General features: G+C 36.0%; 1 protein-coding gene across 1 annotated transcript in view; it reads left to right on the forward strand.

Moving 5' to 3' along the window:
- sema6c (sema domain, transmembrane domain (TM), and cytoplasmic domain, (semaphorin) 6C) overlaps positions 1-17,706 on the forward strand; it is a 187,783-nt gene that overhangs the window by 147,830 nt on the left and 22,247 nt on the right. Inside the window, exons 18-20 of the mRNA XM_015375570.1 lie at positions 3,976-4,053; positions 14,682-14,740; positions 15,509-15,559. Of these exons, the coding sequence (XP_015231056.1) occupies positions 3,976-4,053; positions 14,682-14,740; positions 15,509-15,559 (188 nt within the window). The remainder of the gene's footprint in view (positions 1-3,975; positions 4,054-14,681; positions 14,741-15,508; positions 15,560-17,706) is intronic.

A 17,706-nucleotide genomic window follows, 5' to 3' on the forward strand; every position in this document is an offset into this window, starting at 1 on the left:
TTTCCTTCCTTCCTTCCTTCCTTCCTTCTTTCCTTCCTTCCTTCCTTCCTTCCTTCCATAGTTTTCATATTAAAAGGCTATAAATGTGATATCAAACTTTTTTTTAATAAACTGGCTATATTGAGCTTGAAAGACTAGAAGTAGAATGTGTTGATACTGTGACTGCTACTTTCCCTTATTGAAAAACAAATTATAAATTGTCTAAGGGAACAAAATTGTTGTATTAATAATATAATTAGCATCATTACTTTAAGTGAAGTTTAACACTGTTAAAGCCCTTAAAGGGTTATATTATTAAAGTACTGCAGTGTTTTTTGTTGTTTTTTTGTTGTTTTTTTTTCCCAGAAGAGTGTCATAGTACTGTAACTGAACTAGTTTCCAGTAAATCTGAATTTAGTTTTTCCAGGGATTTTTGGCAGAATGAATGTTAGTAACAGAGACCCTCAGCAGCTAAACTGATGTTCCTTTTAGCTTAAGACTGCACATACACACATGCATTGGTTTAAATGAGCATCACTGAGCAAACATGGATCTGTGGGGTCCAACAACTACACGTATACTGTAGCAGCTAGAGGAAAAAAGAACAAGAAATGACTTCATAGTGCTTCTTTCCCTGAAACTCCAGCTGGCCTTTTCAGGCAAGTTGCTTCAGGGTTGTCGTTCAGTTCTGTCAGATCGCTGTAAATGAATGCTTGTGATGGAGAGAAGAGGGGCAGAATAGAGAGAAATCTGCATATATACCTTATGGCGAGTGTATGAATAATTTATTAAAGTAGCACTTTAGTATGCAGTGCCACATATTGGCAGCCCAGACAGTGAGGACAGTCATTAGAGCTTTTCAGTAACCACAGTTCCCTAATCTGTGAACTGTTAATTATCAACAAAATATACTCCCTTTTTGGTTTAATGTTCATAACTTGCACTTTGCTTTTTTTTTTTTGTATAATAAATTCTACAATTTTTAAAAGTTAAAAGTCAATAAATAGAAGGTAAAGAAAAGGGACTCTAGAAAAACTAGAAGTTTAACTTTTGCAATACTGTTAAGCACTTAATTATCATTCTTTCTATGTTTATACACTGGAATAGAAATTTAAATGTTATAAAGTGTAGGTATACTATTCTATCTATTATATTGTATTATATTATATTGTAATAGATTATCATATATTACGTTATTGTATTATGTTTATGAAAAGGTGTATTAAACATACTTTTCATCATCTGTGCATCTCTGTCATACACATGTTCTGTCTTGGTCTAATGTAATAGTCATTGTTCATTGGTTTTGGGTAGAAAAATCTTTATTAACAACTTAAGTTTCGGAAGTTACTGAAGTATATTATATCTAGGGCTGAAACAATTTATAGAATTAATCATGTTATACTATCATGGAAAATAATGCTTTAATTTAGTTATCAATTCATCTTTAAATAGAGCTTACACACTTTCATTGGATGATAGAGCAACCCACTAAACAAATGATGTTTCATAATGCTCCATCCGAAATTTCTCCATTGGCCTAGTTGTAGCTTCATCTGGTTTAAAGTCTGTATAGAATCTTTTTTAGGGAAACCTTTGTTGTGTGTTTATTAATCAATTAATCATCTACAGATAAAATAGTCATTTATTGCAGTCCTATAAACAATTAAGAGCCTGCCGTATTTGAATAATTCTTTCCTGAAATGGTTCACATGAATTAAAAGGTCAAGTAAAGCAATTTTTTTTCATTTGCTTTATTTGTGCATGTTTAGTGACCTATTTTCAAATAAATTTATTATTTTTGTTTGATGCCATACTTTTTGTTTGGTATTAAATATTCACCAGAGAAAAAAAGATATTGTCCAAAAATCTTTCCCGCCCTTTTAAACGTATTTTTAGCTCGCAGCTCTAGGAGCAGCAGGGGAATTATAGTTCCTTTCTTGATTTCCTCCTGCTCTAAGCTGACACACTGATATGTTCTCAGTGGGATTCCTCACCAGATTTTACAGGCCAGGGATGAAGATGCACACAGTGCACAGTCAGTTCAACTCTTCATAAATCATTTCAGACTCTCAAAACAGGCCACCTCATTAAAACTTATTTAAACCCGACTGCCTCGGAGGTTTTCGGTTTGACAGAGAAGGAAGCACGTAAGCGTTTTATTGTTTGCCGCCGTTCTTTTGTCACTGTGTGCTTTATGCTCATTATGTTGTCGCTGCTGGGTGAGTGCCACACTCCTGCAGACAACAACTTGTGCAGCTGTGAAAAATAATGCTCTGATGCTAGTTTTTACCTAGTGTTGTTCTGGAGTTTTATAGTGGTTGAAGGAGGGCCACAAGATCCACGGAGCTCAAGCTGTGAGAGACAACAACCCTAAAACGGTTTAAATCAAATTTTAAAAAACAAACAATAGTTAAAGAGAATGGGGGGGCGGGGTAATTTTAATTGATGGAAATAAGCCATTGATCTGGAAGTAGAGGAAAAGCTCTGAATGCTGGGATTCTGCATAGACTTTTACCTTTGAGATTGTGACTAATGGCTATTGATTTTGTTAATGCAGGTGGCTTTAAGTTGAGGAAGTATGAAAGTCAGAGTCTTCATGTTAATAATTCAATCACAGCAATTATATAGAGCCATGAAACGCATGGATAAACAACCTGCTTACTGTAAACATGAAACTGATGGTAAAGCATGTGATCTACTCCAGAAATCTGGTTGGTTAATGATGATCCACAGATTACCTTCAGTTATATCTTGCAGACAAAACACTTTTAGATGTTGTTTCAGTGTTATAGTGGAAAGGAAATAAGAATCCCTCAAAATATAAACCAGGAGCTTACAAACAACCTAACATTTAGATCAACTAGTGAGTGTTTCTATTTGTTGATCATCTACTTTACTTTACTTTTACTAAATTTTCAAATGAAAAATGATGACAATCCCCTAACCTTTAAACGGCTGCTTTGAATTCACATGTGCTTTAATTAGACGCCATATCAATAAATCCCATCTGCACACAATAGTTAAACTTTTTATCAACAAATCTGGGGTCAAAAACCTCAGTTTGTCTCAAATCTATAGCTAAAAGATGGTCACTGAGTTCCAGCTCTTTTTTTGTATATTCTGTTTGGCCCGTGCTTCAGCCCCTGTTTGCTGCAAACAATACAGATTTTAGTAGATCTAAAACTTTAAATAGAAACAAACCACAATAAAGACTGGAAGACTTTTAAAATGACTGTTAAATCTGTCCAAACCATAACCATTTTTCATATTTAAAATTTAATAAACAATCACAATGCAGATGCAATCTACATTTATTTTAGTGTTTTAAGGCAAATTAAAAGTTATTATTTATTATTATTTATTTTTAAGGTTTCAATCTGATTTTACATTAACGAAGTTAATGTAAAATCAGATTGTATTTTGGACTCAAAATGAAATAAGACCAAATTAAAGACATGTTTAAAATATTGGCTCTTGGAAAAGTAGAGTTGCACTCAATAGTTCAGACCTCATCTTTTATTTGTCGGAGAATGTTTTTATGTTTGGATTCATCACCAACATTGTTAGACATTACAAATAAGCCTCTCATAATGCATTCAGCAAAGCTGCAGAATGTGTTCTCATCCAGAATTAAAAGAATATCACATACCAGCATATCATTGTTGATTAGTTAATGATAATTGCTTGTTTTTGGGGTTCCTAATTGATACAGTAAACAATGCAGTAATTAAAGTGTTACAAGTTTGGCTAGAAGGACGCTACACTTTCAGGTCTATCATTTGTGCTGGGCTGCAAACGGCTAGAAAATCTCCTGTTTTCTAGCTTTGTTAAGGCAGAGCAGAAGAGGGTGATAGGTGTTGTTTGGTCGGCTCGGTGGCAGGGTAGTGTCTCATTACCAGGCTAACATCCAGCTCACTCGGTGCTCTTCACACTCGATGGCCTCCTCATTTCCTTCTACCACTAACAAACTGTATCTGTGTGTCTGTTATGCAGAAGCTGTTTGTCGTCACGGGACCCTTACTGCATTTGGCTCAAGTCAGGCAGCTGTGTCACGGTCTCACCAGGACTTAAGTAAGTCACACACACAAGCACACAGTTGGTGCTAATGGCTGTTTCATACTTGTAACATGGGAGGGCAATGCAATCATCAGGTGATGATTGACTCTCTTAGCTGTCAAGACTGCATTACTTTAAAGTGCATGTCCAAGCCTGTCCAAGTAACGTAGCTGTAAGTGGTGCAAAGCAGTGCTGATAAAGTACATTATCAGCTAATGCAGATTGAAAGACTTTTGTTCCAAACATTTAAAGAGGGTCATCTTAGAATTCTTAAACTAGTTCCAATTAACCCTGTTAGCTTTAATTCAGACATTGTTCACATAAGTGTAGAAGAAGTTTAAAATTCTTTGCTAATCTTTCAAAATGTGTTCTCTGGGGGATGTGTGCAACAATATTAAGGGATTTAGACTACACTACATGTTTAGATCCAGGCTAAAAACTGTGAGAAGTGTATTATGCTTTTAAATTCATTATTATTAGAGGTGAATTTTTATTGTTTTTAGTGGACTGAATGACAATTCAAAAGGATAAAAAAAGAGAAAAACCATATGATGCACTTAGTACCATCAGTGGTTATTGTTGTCCTTTTGTAAAGTTAATATTAGAGCCTTAAAAATGCAGCTTTTATTGAAATGATAGAGGGTTTTAAAGATTCAACCCTTCAAAGTTTTGTTACTGATAAATTTTTCAGCAGTAATTTTCTGCATGACATGATTTATTGCCTTTAATAATAAATGTCTGAAATCAAAAATTGGCAGATTTGCTCCTTAATCAAGCACCCAAGCAGAATGTTGCTGTGGTTAATTATTTTCTGGCCTGAGTGTTAATAAGCGTTAGCTCAGTCTCTGAGGTGTTTGCTTGGTCTGAAAACACACCCAGCCACATAAAGACATTATTAGTTTGGTAACTTGAAGCATCAAAGGGCAAATTTGCAACTTGGGCAATGATGTGCAGAAAAGCAAACGCAGACACAATAAATTTGACTTCCCTGATGAGTTACCCTGCATTGCACAGATGCCCATTAAATCTGGTTTGAAGACATGCTTTAAATAATCGATAGCTAATCTTGAATTGGACAAGTGGGCAGCATCAACATAATGAATATTTAAATACCACTCTGAACAGAGATCTGGTCTATCTAGAGTGACTTTCTGCATGATTCCTGTTTGTTGACAAGAGGTTGCTGTATATGATGTGTGTGAAGGTGAAGATTTAGCACACATGTTGCTGTTTCTATAAAGAAACTCTTGTAAACAAGCATCTAAACCTCTGAGAAGGTTGAGCAGCTGCAGGACACGAAGAGCTAAAGGAATGAGTTAGCACTGATGTTAGATTAGCACAACAAAGCTGAGCATTTCAAATAACCCATCATGACATTTACAGGGAGCCTTTTGTGCTATTTATACCTTTAATGTCAGGTGCGTCACAATCCTGTTCATTGTTTTCATACCAAGCTGCTGATTAGCATTCAGAGAGAAAAAAAAAACACTTTGTTGAAAGTATATAAATGATAGATGTAATTTCTTTGGTTTCACATTTTATCTCTCATGGGTTAAAAACTATAGCTCTGACTGTTTCAACACATAAAGAGGACAATCAGCCGTGCATACACAAACAATTGCTCATACCTATAGGCAATTTAGAGAGACTAATTAACCCGACATGCATGTTTTGGGACTGCTGGAGAAGGCTGGAGTGCCTAAATAGAACCCATCCATGCACAGGGAGAGCATGCCAACTCCATCCAAGGAGGCCTGGCTGAGCTTCAAACCCATGTTTTTTTTTTTTTTTTTGCTGTAAGGCAGCAGAGCTATAAACTGTTCCACTTTGCAGCCACCTGAACAAATTTGGAAATTAGCGATTAAAAAAATGCTAACATAAAATACTAGTAATAACTTATATATAAGTGTAGCATTTATGCTTTTACTGCAACCTGTGTTAAACATACAGGAAGAAGTAGCCAACCTTCTCTCAGCTGGTATTTGACTCTTTGTTCCACTGAGTTTTATCAGAGTTCATGATTTCTTTGCCATGTCACGGATGTGATGTTGCATAACTCACTGATAATGTAGCATGGATTTTCTGATTTAGACATGAAATATTTTTCAGTTTGACACCTATTCAGGAGTCTTTGCCCACAATTTAACCCATTTTTTTGTTACCATGACCTGGATGACTGAGAAATTGCACCAGCATATATAATAAATGATAGTATTACTGTTCATATTCAGAAAGTACCTATGCAACTAAATCTTTCCCTGCCTAACTACCATTTCTTTATGTTTTTCAAATCTGTTCCATAAAGTAAAAAGTGTGTTGTAGCTGCATTTGTTTTAGTTGCACAGCAGTGTGCTGCCAGGTCTAACAAAATAGGAATGGAAGATGGATGGGTGGTCGGGTCGACAGATGGGTGCACTAAAGGGTGGAGGAAGGGGGCAGTTAAAAGTGCTATTTTCTTGTCCTGATCGTCAAGGTCTGTGTATGCCCGTGTTGTTGATGTACAACCTCCTGCTAAATTACCACACTGGATGTTTTTCCTATCTTTCCTCCTGTGTGTGGCGGTTGTAAACTGTTGCTGCCCACTGATATGACTCTGCATGTATCACTATCACACACAGAGTCGAAGTAGGAGAGCGTCATATTCACCGTCATCCAGTTTCCAATAGATTATCTTGAAGGCTGAAAATGCTTCGACCTGGAATTATTGCATGTCTTCTGCTTGGCCACTCCGATATATTACTTTCTCTGCCCTCACATGGAAAGGGGCTAATGGATTTTCTTTTCCACCGAATGTTTTCCTGTGCTCTCTGATATTGTTGCTTTTGAAATGAACTAATATATTTGGTCTTTTGCCATTATTAATACTGTTGAGAATGGGAATAGAAACCAAACTAAGAATGCTTTGATAATATTATTGGTCAATATCTGATACATGTATATTAATTCACCTGATAATATTTTTTTTATTTATTACCACCCATAAGGCCCCATGTAACAGCATGTCTAGCTTGTTTCTATCGCCCCATAAGAACATAAAGTTTATGAGAACCAAACGCCTCCCAACACAAACATCAATGTTATTTTTCAAAACTTGGAACAACTATTGCTTAGTCTCTCATTGCTCTTTCATTTTATTTTTCTAAGCCTCTTTCATTGCACTATTCACGATTTAAAGTCCCACAATGTCCCATCTATAATTTGCGTTTTTGGTGTGATTAATAGCCCTGTAATCACAGATTTCTACTGAGCTGTCATTCTACAACTGTTACTCTCCATTAAGAATAGCCCAATCAAAGAAATCATTGTTTTCATTGTGTAAATGACACCGTCTTTTTAGTGCTGACAGAGAACAAAAGCAGATAATGCTGTTATTTTGAGCACTCCACACCAAACTAATGCAAGAATATGTGTTAATGGAGACATGTAGAAAATGAAGACCTACCTGCTTCTCTTTAATCAGCAGAGAATGGGAAGATGAGGCAAGTCAGGTGGTTTAATAGTAAAAACTGAAAACCATTTTATAGAAACACTACATTGCTTTGACCCAAGTATATAATCTGAGATTTGAGTTCTTTTAGGTCAATATAAAGCACTTGCCCCATGTCAATGCCCTTTTGGTAGACTTAATCAAATCTGTGTCGTGTTTTGCATGAAATTCAGGCTCTTTTTAGGTCTAAATAAATTACATTGCCTTGCTTCTACTCAGCCTGATACCTTATTGGCTCCTCATTAAGGAAGCTTCTTTCTACAGTACTTCTATCCTGGTTTATTTATGAATTATGTTCAGTTTAAAATAGGTGAAAAGAAACTTACTAATTGGCATTTTGTTGTTCAAAATCTTCTTTCAAACACAACAAAAAGAGTAGATGCCAAACAATGACCTACTGTAGGCAAACTATCGCTTCTGGCTTTTTTATGGAAAAAGCCAAGTCAAATAGAATGGAATAGAATTTAACTTTATAATCATTACACTTTCACAAGTACAAAGCTACTAAATGTAGTTTGCAAATGTTTCTATCCAGAGAGTGAAGTAACTAATCTGATTTTTTTTTATCAATGTCAAAATTCTTGAATATATGGGCATAGCACTATATTCTACTACTGATTAATTAGTGAAATAGGTTTTGGGTTTTAGGTCTTTGTTTTAAGGAGATACTTCTGGCTCAACTGAAGACCTTTGTAACTGTTGCTGGACCATCCTCTGAGGTGCAGCAAGAAGTGCTAGAGATGTAAAAACAAAAGTGCCGATGTGGCTTCACCCTAGAAGGCCCCGCAGAGTTACGTGCTGAAGTTTGATTTATGAGCCACATTTAATATGCAAGACAAAGCCACACTGGAAACCAGTGGACCAAAACCTTAAAGAGATCAGCCAAAAGAATCCCGTCCAAACACAACATTATAAGAATCATTCCAGAAAACTAGAAAGAGAGCACTATGCACAGAAAGAAGGCTTCATGAAAGGGAAAAAAAAGCTAAGGTATGGGCAAAGTTGAGGAGTTGAGCAGAAGAGGTAAAGATATTAATATTTTATCAAAGGAAAAGGAGGAAAATAGTGAAGCGCCAAGGTGTCAAGAAAAGGGGGAGTAAGAACAGCTGTTTTTTATTTTGGATTTCTAGCTTTTAAGAGAGAAAAATCAGTCTCCTGCAGCTGAATGTGGTACTTTAAAATAAAATTCGATTTCAGACTTCCTTGAAGGGATATATTTTATTTTTATCACTTTAACGAGGATAAGCTAGTAAGAAAGGAGAAAAAGAAGGATGAGCTGATGTGAATCAGGCAGCAGCAAAGCCCACAGTTGAATTTGAAGAATCTCAGTCATCTACCTCCTGGTACTCACTCTTTTCATGGACCATCAGTCCTTTTTTTCTTGGCTCCCCTCCTATCTAGCAAAGGCATACATTTTATTGGCTGATTTGCAGTGGCTCACAATGACAAAAGAAGAATGAACATAAAGAGTGAAAGATTGTGGCTGAACATGTCTACTTTCCTTTTCTTCCTTGTCCCCATTACCAAGGCATTCCACTGAAATAAGGCAGATTAAACAAATTGAGGAAAGGTAAAGCAAATGTGCTGCATGGTCAAGGTGGGACAATGTTTTTTTAATAAAAATCTGCTAGGATAAGTTTATTTTACATTGTTCCTGATTGATTAATTCATAATCTAGAATTGTGTTATTGTGGCTGCACATTGGAGTAGCTTTGTTGGCTTTCCCCTGAGATTCTTTTTTTTAAGATAATTCTGACTCCTCAGTTTGTGGATCAAGGTTTCTATTTTTTCGAATGTTTTTCGCCTGTCTTGAATGCTGTGAAACTGGAAAGATTTTTCCTGATATTTATTTCTTTGGTGGACACTAATTATATTGCATAACTATAGCAACCACAATTCTTTTTTTTATTAGTATGTTTTTGTTACATATCTCTAAAGGCTGTGTGAGATCTTACAGTAAGTTAAAGAAGCCCCAGCAAGGACCCATACAGGATATTGGAAATGCAGCAATATGTGTTTTACTGAAAAGTAGCTGCAGGATCATATCCTCGACTCCAGCATTTCTCTACCAGGCTACAAGCGGACAGAGATTTAAATAAGATTGGAAAACTCAAGTGAGGTGGATTGGCAATGCTTATAAACCACATATAGAGTCATCCAGAACATGCAGCTGTAAAGATTTGTCACTGCAGACCAGAAATTGAACTGTTAGAAGTTTGTTTTTAGGCCATATTATTTCCCCAGAGTTTACAAGAGTTCTTTTGTTGACCGCTCCCATTCCACTTTCTGCTGTTGCCAACACTGTGTGTGATGTAATCAGTTCTGTTGTAGCGAAGCTACAGATTCAACAGCCAAATACATTTGTGGCAATAACTGGTGATTTCAATTTTGCCTCACTCTCTGCTGCACTGCCCATTTTCCAATAGTTTGTCATCTGCTGTACAAGAGAAAAACCTTGGACTTGGTTTATGCAAATATGAAGGACTTCTACATCTCTACAGTAAGACCTCCTGTTGGGAAATCAGATCACAATTATGTTTTTCTCAGCCCACATTTAAAATTACTGCACAACGTTGGTCACATGAAGCTGAAGAAGACCTGCAAGGTAGTTTTTGATATTACAGACTGGAATGCACTGTGTCAGCCACATGGAGAGGACATAAGTGCAATGACAGAGTGTGTGACTGACAACTTAAACTTCTGTGCAGATAACACCATCCCAACAGAACAGTAAAATGCCTTCCAAATAATAAACCCTGGATCACAAGCGATCCGAAGTAATTGCTTAAGAAGAAAAAAGAGCCTTCAGGAAGGAATACATGGAATTACATGAGTATAAAGAAGCATCTTAAGGTCAAGATATGAGAAAGCAAGGAGGCATAACGGAAGAGGCTGCAAAGCAAGCTACAGCAGAATAATATTAGAGTTGTGAATGGGGATAAGTGAGATCAAAGGCTTAGGGAAAAGGATGATCAGACAGATGGTAGTATTGATAGAGCCCAGCTAAACTAAACAGATTCTACAATAGGTTCAGTTTAGTAACATGCTAAGCGTATTTCTCTCCTACCCACAGTTAAATTAACATCTCACCCTCCTTTGACCTAAAGCTTCTCTGTTACCCCTCAAATGTTTTATCTTCTATCTCTGCAATTGGCCCTTCTGCTTCTATGTGTTTTTTTCCCCCCAGTCAAATCCGATGATTGAGGCTGCTCCCTCCACCTTTTACCTGTGTGTTTCTAGAAGTGAAGAGAAAAGGCAGCTAGAGAGACTGAATCATAATAAGTCATCAGGTGCAGATGGTGTCAGCCAAACATTCCTGAAAGCCTGTGCAGAGCAGCTCTGTTGGATTCTATATCACCTTGTCAACCATAGCCTGACCCAGGAGATGGTCCCAGTGATGTGGAAAATTACCTACCTTTGTTCCACTACCAAAGAAAGCTCTCCCTACCATCCTCATTGACTACAGACCTGTGTCCCTGACATCCCACAACATTAAGGTCCTAGATATACTCCTGTTGGACTAACATGCAGCTACCATAAACCCCTCAAGTCTGCTTATCGTTATGAAGTTGGAGTTAAAGATGTCGTTATACCCCTTTCTTAAAAAAAAAAGCCATTTAGACAAGGCAGACAACACTGTGACGATAATATTCTTTGATTTCAGCCGTGCATTTAACATGATTCAACATGACTTACCTTGTGAGAAACTCCAGAAAACTCAGGTGGAGGTATCATAATTATTAAGGATTAATACCTTCAATGTTCATCTGGACAACATACTCAACTGGAGACACAACTGTACAAGAAAGAACAGAGCAGACTGTACCTCTAGAGGAAGTTTACTTCCTTTGGCGTTTGCAGAAAGCTGTGAGGTATCTTCTATAAATCTGTTGTAGAGATTGTCGTCTGTTTTTTTCTCATTATCTGCTAGGGCCATAGCATCAGAACAAATAATTTTTAAAAAAGTTCAACCAGCTAATAAAGAAAGTTGGCTTTGTTCTAGGAACCTCTCTAGAACCTCTAGAGATTATTTCACAAAGAAGGATGCATCTTAAAGGAAAGAAATTATACATTTCGACATAGATAACAGTTAGTTAAGAGGTCAGTGCACTATATACAGTAAGCACATCAACAACAAAATAAAGATAAATTTACTCTTCCAAAGAAAAAGGGGAAGTAAGCATTAAAAATTAGCAATGTCTAATAGCAACAAATTTCCTGTTCAACATAGGGAACTAAAAATTTTATATAAATGGACATGAATCTTTCTCAATAGTATTGCTTCATGGTGTTTGACATGAATGCAAATAAAAGGCAAAACACATACTTAACTTTTTTTTTAAATTGATATAAAAATGTCTGAACTACAAAAAAATCTAACGTTTAGCTGCACTATTCAGGAAGGCCTCCATAGAACAACATTTAGGATGGATAATGGAGTTTAGGAACCAAGTAGCTTTTATCCTGCTACAACAGACAAACAAAACAGAGAAGGAACAACAGAGGCGGAAAGCCCACAAGATGCAAAAAAGCTAGTTTGCTCTAATGCATTCAGATTCCAGTTACCTGCTGATTTTAGCTCTGGTTCAATATGTCCTTCACCAATTTAACTAAATCATCCCCACGATAAGTGCAAATGGAAGTAATGTGGTTCATGCCACGTTTTCATTACTCAGATAGTAAAATATGATTCCACCAAAACCTCAAAAGTAAAAAATGAAAGAGGAGCCAATCTTCCAGGGCTGGTTAAAGTCTGTCTCACTGTTGTAGCAGCTGGAATGACCAATCGACATGTTTCTAAAAGAAAAAACAAAAAACAAATGTTCCTTTCAATTTTCCTACTGCTGAAAGCTATAATGCCTATGGCTTCCTGCTCTCTGGTTCTAATTGTGTTAAAGTTTAAAGATTTTTTTTTTTTCATCTCTAACAGACTGTCAAACCCATTGTCATCATTAATGTTCCACTGTTGGTTGAATTTGTATTGTGCCACACAGATGCAAACATTTAATGGGATTTTTGGAAAGAAAATGGCATTCTCAGTCTCCCGCTGAAGCAGACATGTTTTTGTTTTATTTAAAAATTAACAAAACTCTACAGTAAATGTGTTCTTATTTAGAAAAAGTCAAACTCAAATTTATTTACCTATTTATAGCCCCTCAAAAACTTAATTTTTTTGGCACATTCTGACCACTGGGTGTGGAAAACAAAAGCATTTCTTTTGATTTTATGTATTTAATGAACTTGCAGTAGAACCAGCCCTGATTTAGTGGTAGAACCTCGACCTTGGTGAAAAGCCCACTAAGTTTTAGATTTTTATACATCTCAACTTCTGCATCAAAGTGTTGCTCTGATAAGGTCCCACTTGCAATACTGAATGATTGTATCTAATGGATGTCTTCAAAAATGTCAGTGTTTTTGTTTAGTCTTTTAATTTAACTAATCTGTTAGTATTTTTGTGGTTTAATATAATTAAAATGATGATGGAGGTGGTATTTTTTTTGGTTTATTTTTTGGGCTTTTCCTGTGTTTAGTGATTTCTGCTGTTTAGAATGAATAATTGTAGTGTGCATTTTTCAAAAATCTATTTTGTGCCTAAGTAGGATTGTTACTTATAGGTAGATTCTAAAAATAAAATCCTTATTAGAAGTATTTTTTTGTGTTATGTAAGATACTAATTGGATGGTTTGTTATGGGGGTAGTGTGCATGGATGCTTATACCAAGAGGATACTGGATCATTACACTTGAGCTTGTGCTGTTTATGGGCCTGTGTTTGTTTTATTTTGGTTCAATGCACCGTGTGGGAGGATTGCTGGCATTGGTGGGAACCTCAGCACGGTTTAAGGCGTCCGATTCAATCTCATTACCCAACCATCTCGAAAAGGAGTCTGGATGAGCCTTCGATTTCTAACAAATGTGAAATGGAAAGAAAGAGCATTTATATGAGGAAAAACAGCGTAAAAATTGTAGGCTCGTTTTAATCAGCGCAGCAGAAAGTTACTCATCATGCTTTCTGTTGAGTTTGGAGCAGTTTAGAAAGTGAATGGAGGAGGTGGATTTGGCTCCATCAACATGAAAATGGCACACACACACAAAAAGAAAAACGGGAGCTTCATTGAACTGCTTTTAAAAATTCAGGGGTTTTAATTAAGTTTTAGTCAAAATAAATGAATTTATGTTTTATTTATTTCATGGCAAAAATATTAAGAAAATACTTATACTGTCTTATTGTGATTGTTTGGGGATTTTTATTTTTTTGTGGTTTTACTGATGAAGTTAACCAAAAACCTCTGCTTTATTTTAGTTTTGATTATTTGTATTTTATGACTATCCTTACATCTAATAGCAGAATTTAAAATATAAATTACAGTTCAGTCAATGTTTTCCACATAGCACTGAGAAAGTATCGCGTATATCATCATCCTGTCAATCTTTTCCATGTCATAAATCAATGATAAACAAACTACTAAAGATAATTTGTTTTCTAAAGCTCCCATGCATCTGCATTTATTTCCTTTTTATTTTTATTTTTGCCTCCACCAGCCTTCTGTATAGATAAGTTTACAACTATCTGTCTAATCTCCTGATGCCATTAACAGCAGGAGGTTCAGGGCAAGGAAGCACGTCTCCATAAATATCACTGGTAAATGACAGGTTTTTGTGTCAGTAGCTGTAAATCAACACACTTCTCTGTCATATTTTTCTGTAACACTCCACAACCACACACTGACACTGTCATTGCAGAGCAGAGAAACTGCAGGTACCAATTTTACCAGTGGTAACTTTGGTGAAGGCAGAGAAAATGCTCTGTGCCGTATAAATAACTGGAACAGGAGGAAGTCACAGAGGAAAACTACAACTTTTCACAAATAAACTCTGCTAAATATTACAAGGTTGATGCAACCTTAAAGGAAATTCATGTAAAAGCAGCTTTTTCCCTTAATTTTTTTCTTGTACCTGTACCCCAATGAGAAGAACTCCAACCTTAAGCAGACATGAAACAAATTAAATTGAATAGCCGTGCACTTACATCCCGATCTCCAAACAGTCCTCAGAGCAAACTCAATTTTATAAAGAGGTGCTTTGTTAGAGGACATGTGGGTGAAATGGATTGATGCAAATTTACTGACAGGTTTCTTTGTTACTGTTTATCTTCAGAAGCGGATTTGAACAGGATGTGGAGAACGGCTACCATCAGCATCCCGATACCTGTCACGGTGAGACGCAAAACCCTTTATTTACATTGATTAGTTTGACAGGAGGTTTTTGTATAATAAAGTTAAAGTTGCATAGGGGCTTCTTCACATATAAAGTTTCTCCTTTTAAAATAATTGAAATTTGGGCTCTTTGGGGAATTTTATTCAAGAAAATCTGCTAATCCTTATATCTGATTGTAGATTGAACGCATCGAGCTGATCAGACTCAGGCTCTGAAGCGTTTTTTATGTTATGAATCTTACTGCAGCTGTTTAAAAAAAAAAAAACACTGAGAGGATGTCACATTCCTTTTGGAGTGTTTTCCAGGCAAAGCTGCTTCATTTTGCTTTAACTCCTCAAACTGTGGTAGTTTATGAACCCTCATCCCTCATCAGCTGCTTCCCATCTCATTCTTATCTACAGTATGAATGTGAAACCATGTATCAAAATGATCACATGCAAAATAATAAACAAAGATGGACTGCAAGACAAAAAATATGGCCCTTTGATTAGAATGGGTAATCATACCGATTACGTTTAACGGCCTATGGTCAAGGGACAATTTTTTTTAATAGATTTAGCTCCCCTCCAGCAGCAATTCAGTTGATTTTGTAAGTGTTTGAGAAGCAGTTTTTCAGTTTTGAGTCAAACATTAGCGACCATTTTGCATTTGATCATTTTCATATGAAAACTCTTTTTAAAAATGGTTCCATTATAATCATCCTGCTTTGAGTGTAAGATGGAACAACCTGAATTTTGTTGTAATAACTTGTTCTTTTTTCACTTCAGACATCTTGGCGACCACACGCAAGCACAATCCAGCTCTCGATTCAGCTTATGGTCAGTGGGCATATTTTTTATCTTATTTACTAACCTGCTTCTGCTCAGAACACCCGGATCAACAGGCTTTGATTTTATTTTACTTTTCAAATATATTTTACATATTTCCGTCTCTTTTTTTTCCCTGTTGTTTTTTTTTTTTTCTTAACCCCTATACAAAAAACATTTTTTTATTCATTCTGGTCCTTTGAAGGGAAAATTTCATAATATGCACATTATTTCCTTGACCTCTAGAGTACAAAGTACTCTAGTATAAAGGCCAGGCTTTTTTTTTTTTGTGAATAAATAAAGTAACAAAGTTGTAATATTACAGGAATAAAGTCGTAACATTACAAGAATAAAGTTGGTTGTTATATTACGAGAATAAAGTCGTAATATTACGAGAATGAAGTCGTAATAGTACCAGAATACAACAATCCGTTTCAGAAAGAACGCTTCGAGCTCTGACCAGCACAAGATGGCCGACCAGTTCCAGCAAACAGCAACCTGAGTCCACTGCCCAATATGATGCTGGTGCTAAAAGATTTCCTTATTTGTCAAACCAGAGCCAAAGTATAACTTCAGATTATGCTCAATATTCCTCATTTTAGGGAAGACAGTGCTTCTTGCAAGAGTTGTCATAAAATACAACTTGTTTCTCGTAATTTTAGGAATTTATTCTCTTAATATTACGACTTTATTCTTGTGATTTTATTACTATTCTCATTGTGACTTTATTCTCTTGATGTTACGACTTTATTCTCAAAATTTAAGAAAAAAAAAAATCTCTAATACTCCTAATACTCCGTCATACTAGAGGACTCACATACATAATGTGATATTATTATATTTTTGGATGCATTTGTTTATTTACTACTCAGTTCTCCCATAAATTCAGGTAAATGTGTTCCTGGATTGTAATTCAGGCAGCAAATGCAGATAATACAGGAACATATTTTGATTAAACAGCTTTAGACAAAATGACTAAATGCTTTTTGAATTAATGTCAGGGCTTTGTTTTGTGTGAGAAAGATTTTCAACTCATATGACTCATGATGCTTTGCTATTTCTATTTAATTGGGGCTTGTTTACAGTTTTTAAAGTCTTCAATTTCAGTTAAATTACGAAACAATGGTACTAAAAGGACATTAATAATAGTTTAAATGGGAGCGATGAGGTTTCTCAGAGCTGGTTTGCTCCTGTAAAAAAAACATAATGATAAAAATCAAGACATAAGACTCAACACTATGTCTTCAATAAAATATATATTTTTTATAATTATAAGTGGAATGTAAATTGATTTAAATCTAACTATGTGGGAGGATTTGAGGCAGCTAAATAGATGGAGTCTCTTCTCCCTCTTTGCCAGTTTGACAGTTTAAACATTGAAGCCATTGTGTGGGGCAACACTCCTCTGATGGACCAGGAGCTCCGCTGGCCAAGCTGCCTAATGCCCTGTATCAAGAAAGATCATCATCCCTGTCACGTCCCATTACTTCTCCCGCCAGCCAGGCTGAGCGGCTCCTGGCAAAGCCGGAATGAAAGGCAAAATATAGCGGGTTGGCAATATCTCATCAGAGTGAGGCAGTGCCTGGATGCTTGCGAAATGCAACATTTGCTTTTATACTTAAATGTAAAGCTCCTCTTCACCATTTTTTCAGAAAAGTTGACATTTCTTTTTTTTTTCTTTTCAAATATAAAACTAAAACATGTAGTACACAATGATGAGAGCAGATTCAAATCAGTGATTAGTGTCAATGTAGAGCTTTCATCTTAGCAGGCATGAGAGATTATTGCTCAGCCGAACCATGTTCATCACTCTTGTTTCATTGTCTGAAAAAAAAAGCCATGTTGTTTGCCCAAGCCTTCACTTTGGACCAATACAACCCCCCCCAGTAAGCTTTCCAACTGGAGGAATTGCAACCCAATAGAAAGACTTGATGAGCAATCCACAGCTTAATCCTGCTGGGTTCTCAGCACCAAGATGCTTCGCAGCTCTGTTTGAAATGCTCAACATTCAGCCTGATCCTCAAATGTTGTCTCTAATTGTTTTTGGGGTTTTTTCTTGCTGACTCACAAAAAAAACCTTTTAAATTCCTCCACTTCAGATCAATTATTGGCTCTTTTAGACAATAAAATGCCCCATATGTCAAACAAAGCTGTTGTCA

The sequence above is a fragment of the Cyprinodon variegatus genome, unplaced genomic scaffold (assembly GCF_000732505.1).
Source record: "Cyprinodon variegatus isolate N-32 unplaced genomic scaffold, C_variegatus-1.0 Scaffold0, whole genome shotgun sequence".
In the NCBI taxonomy this organism is placed as follows: domain Eukaryota; kingdom Metazoa; phylum Chordata; class Actinopteri; order Cyprinodontiformes; family Cyprinodontidae; genus Cyprinodon; species Cyprinodon variegatus.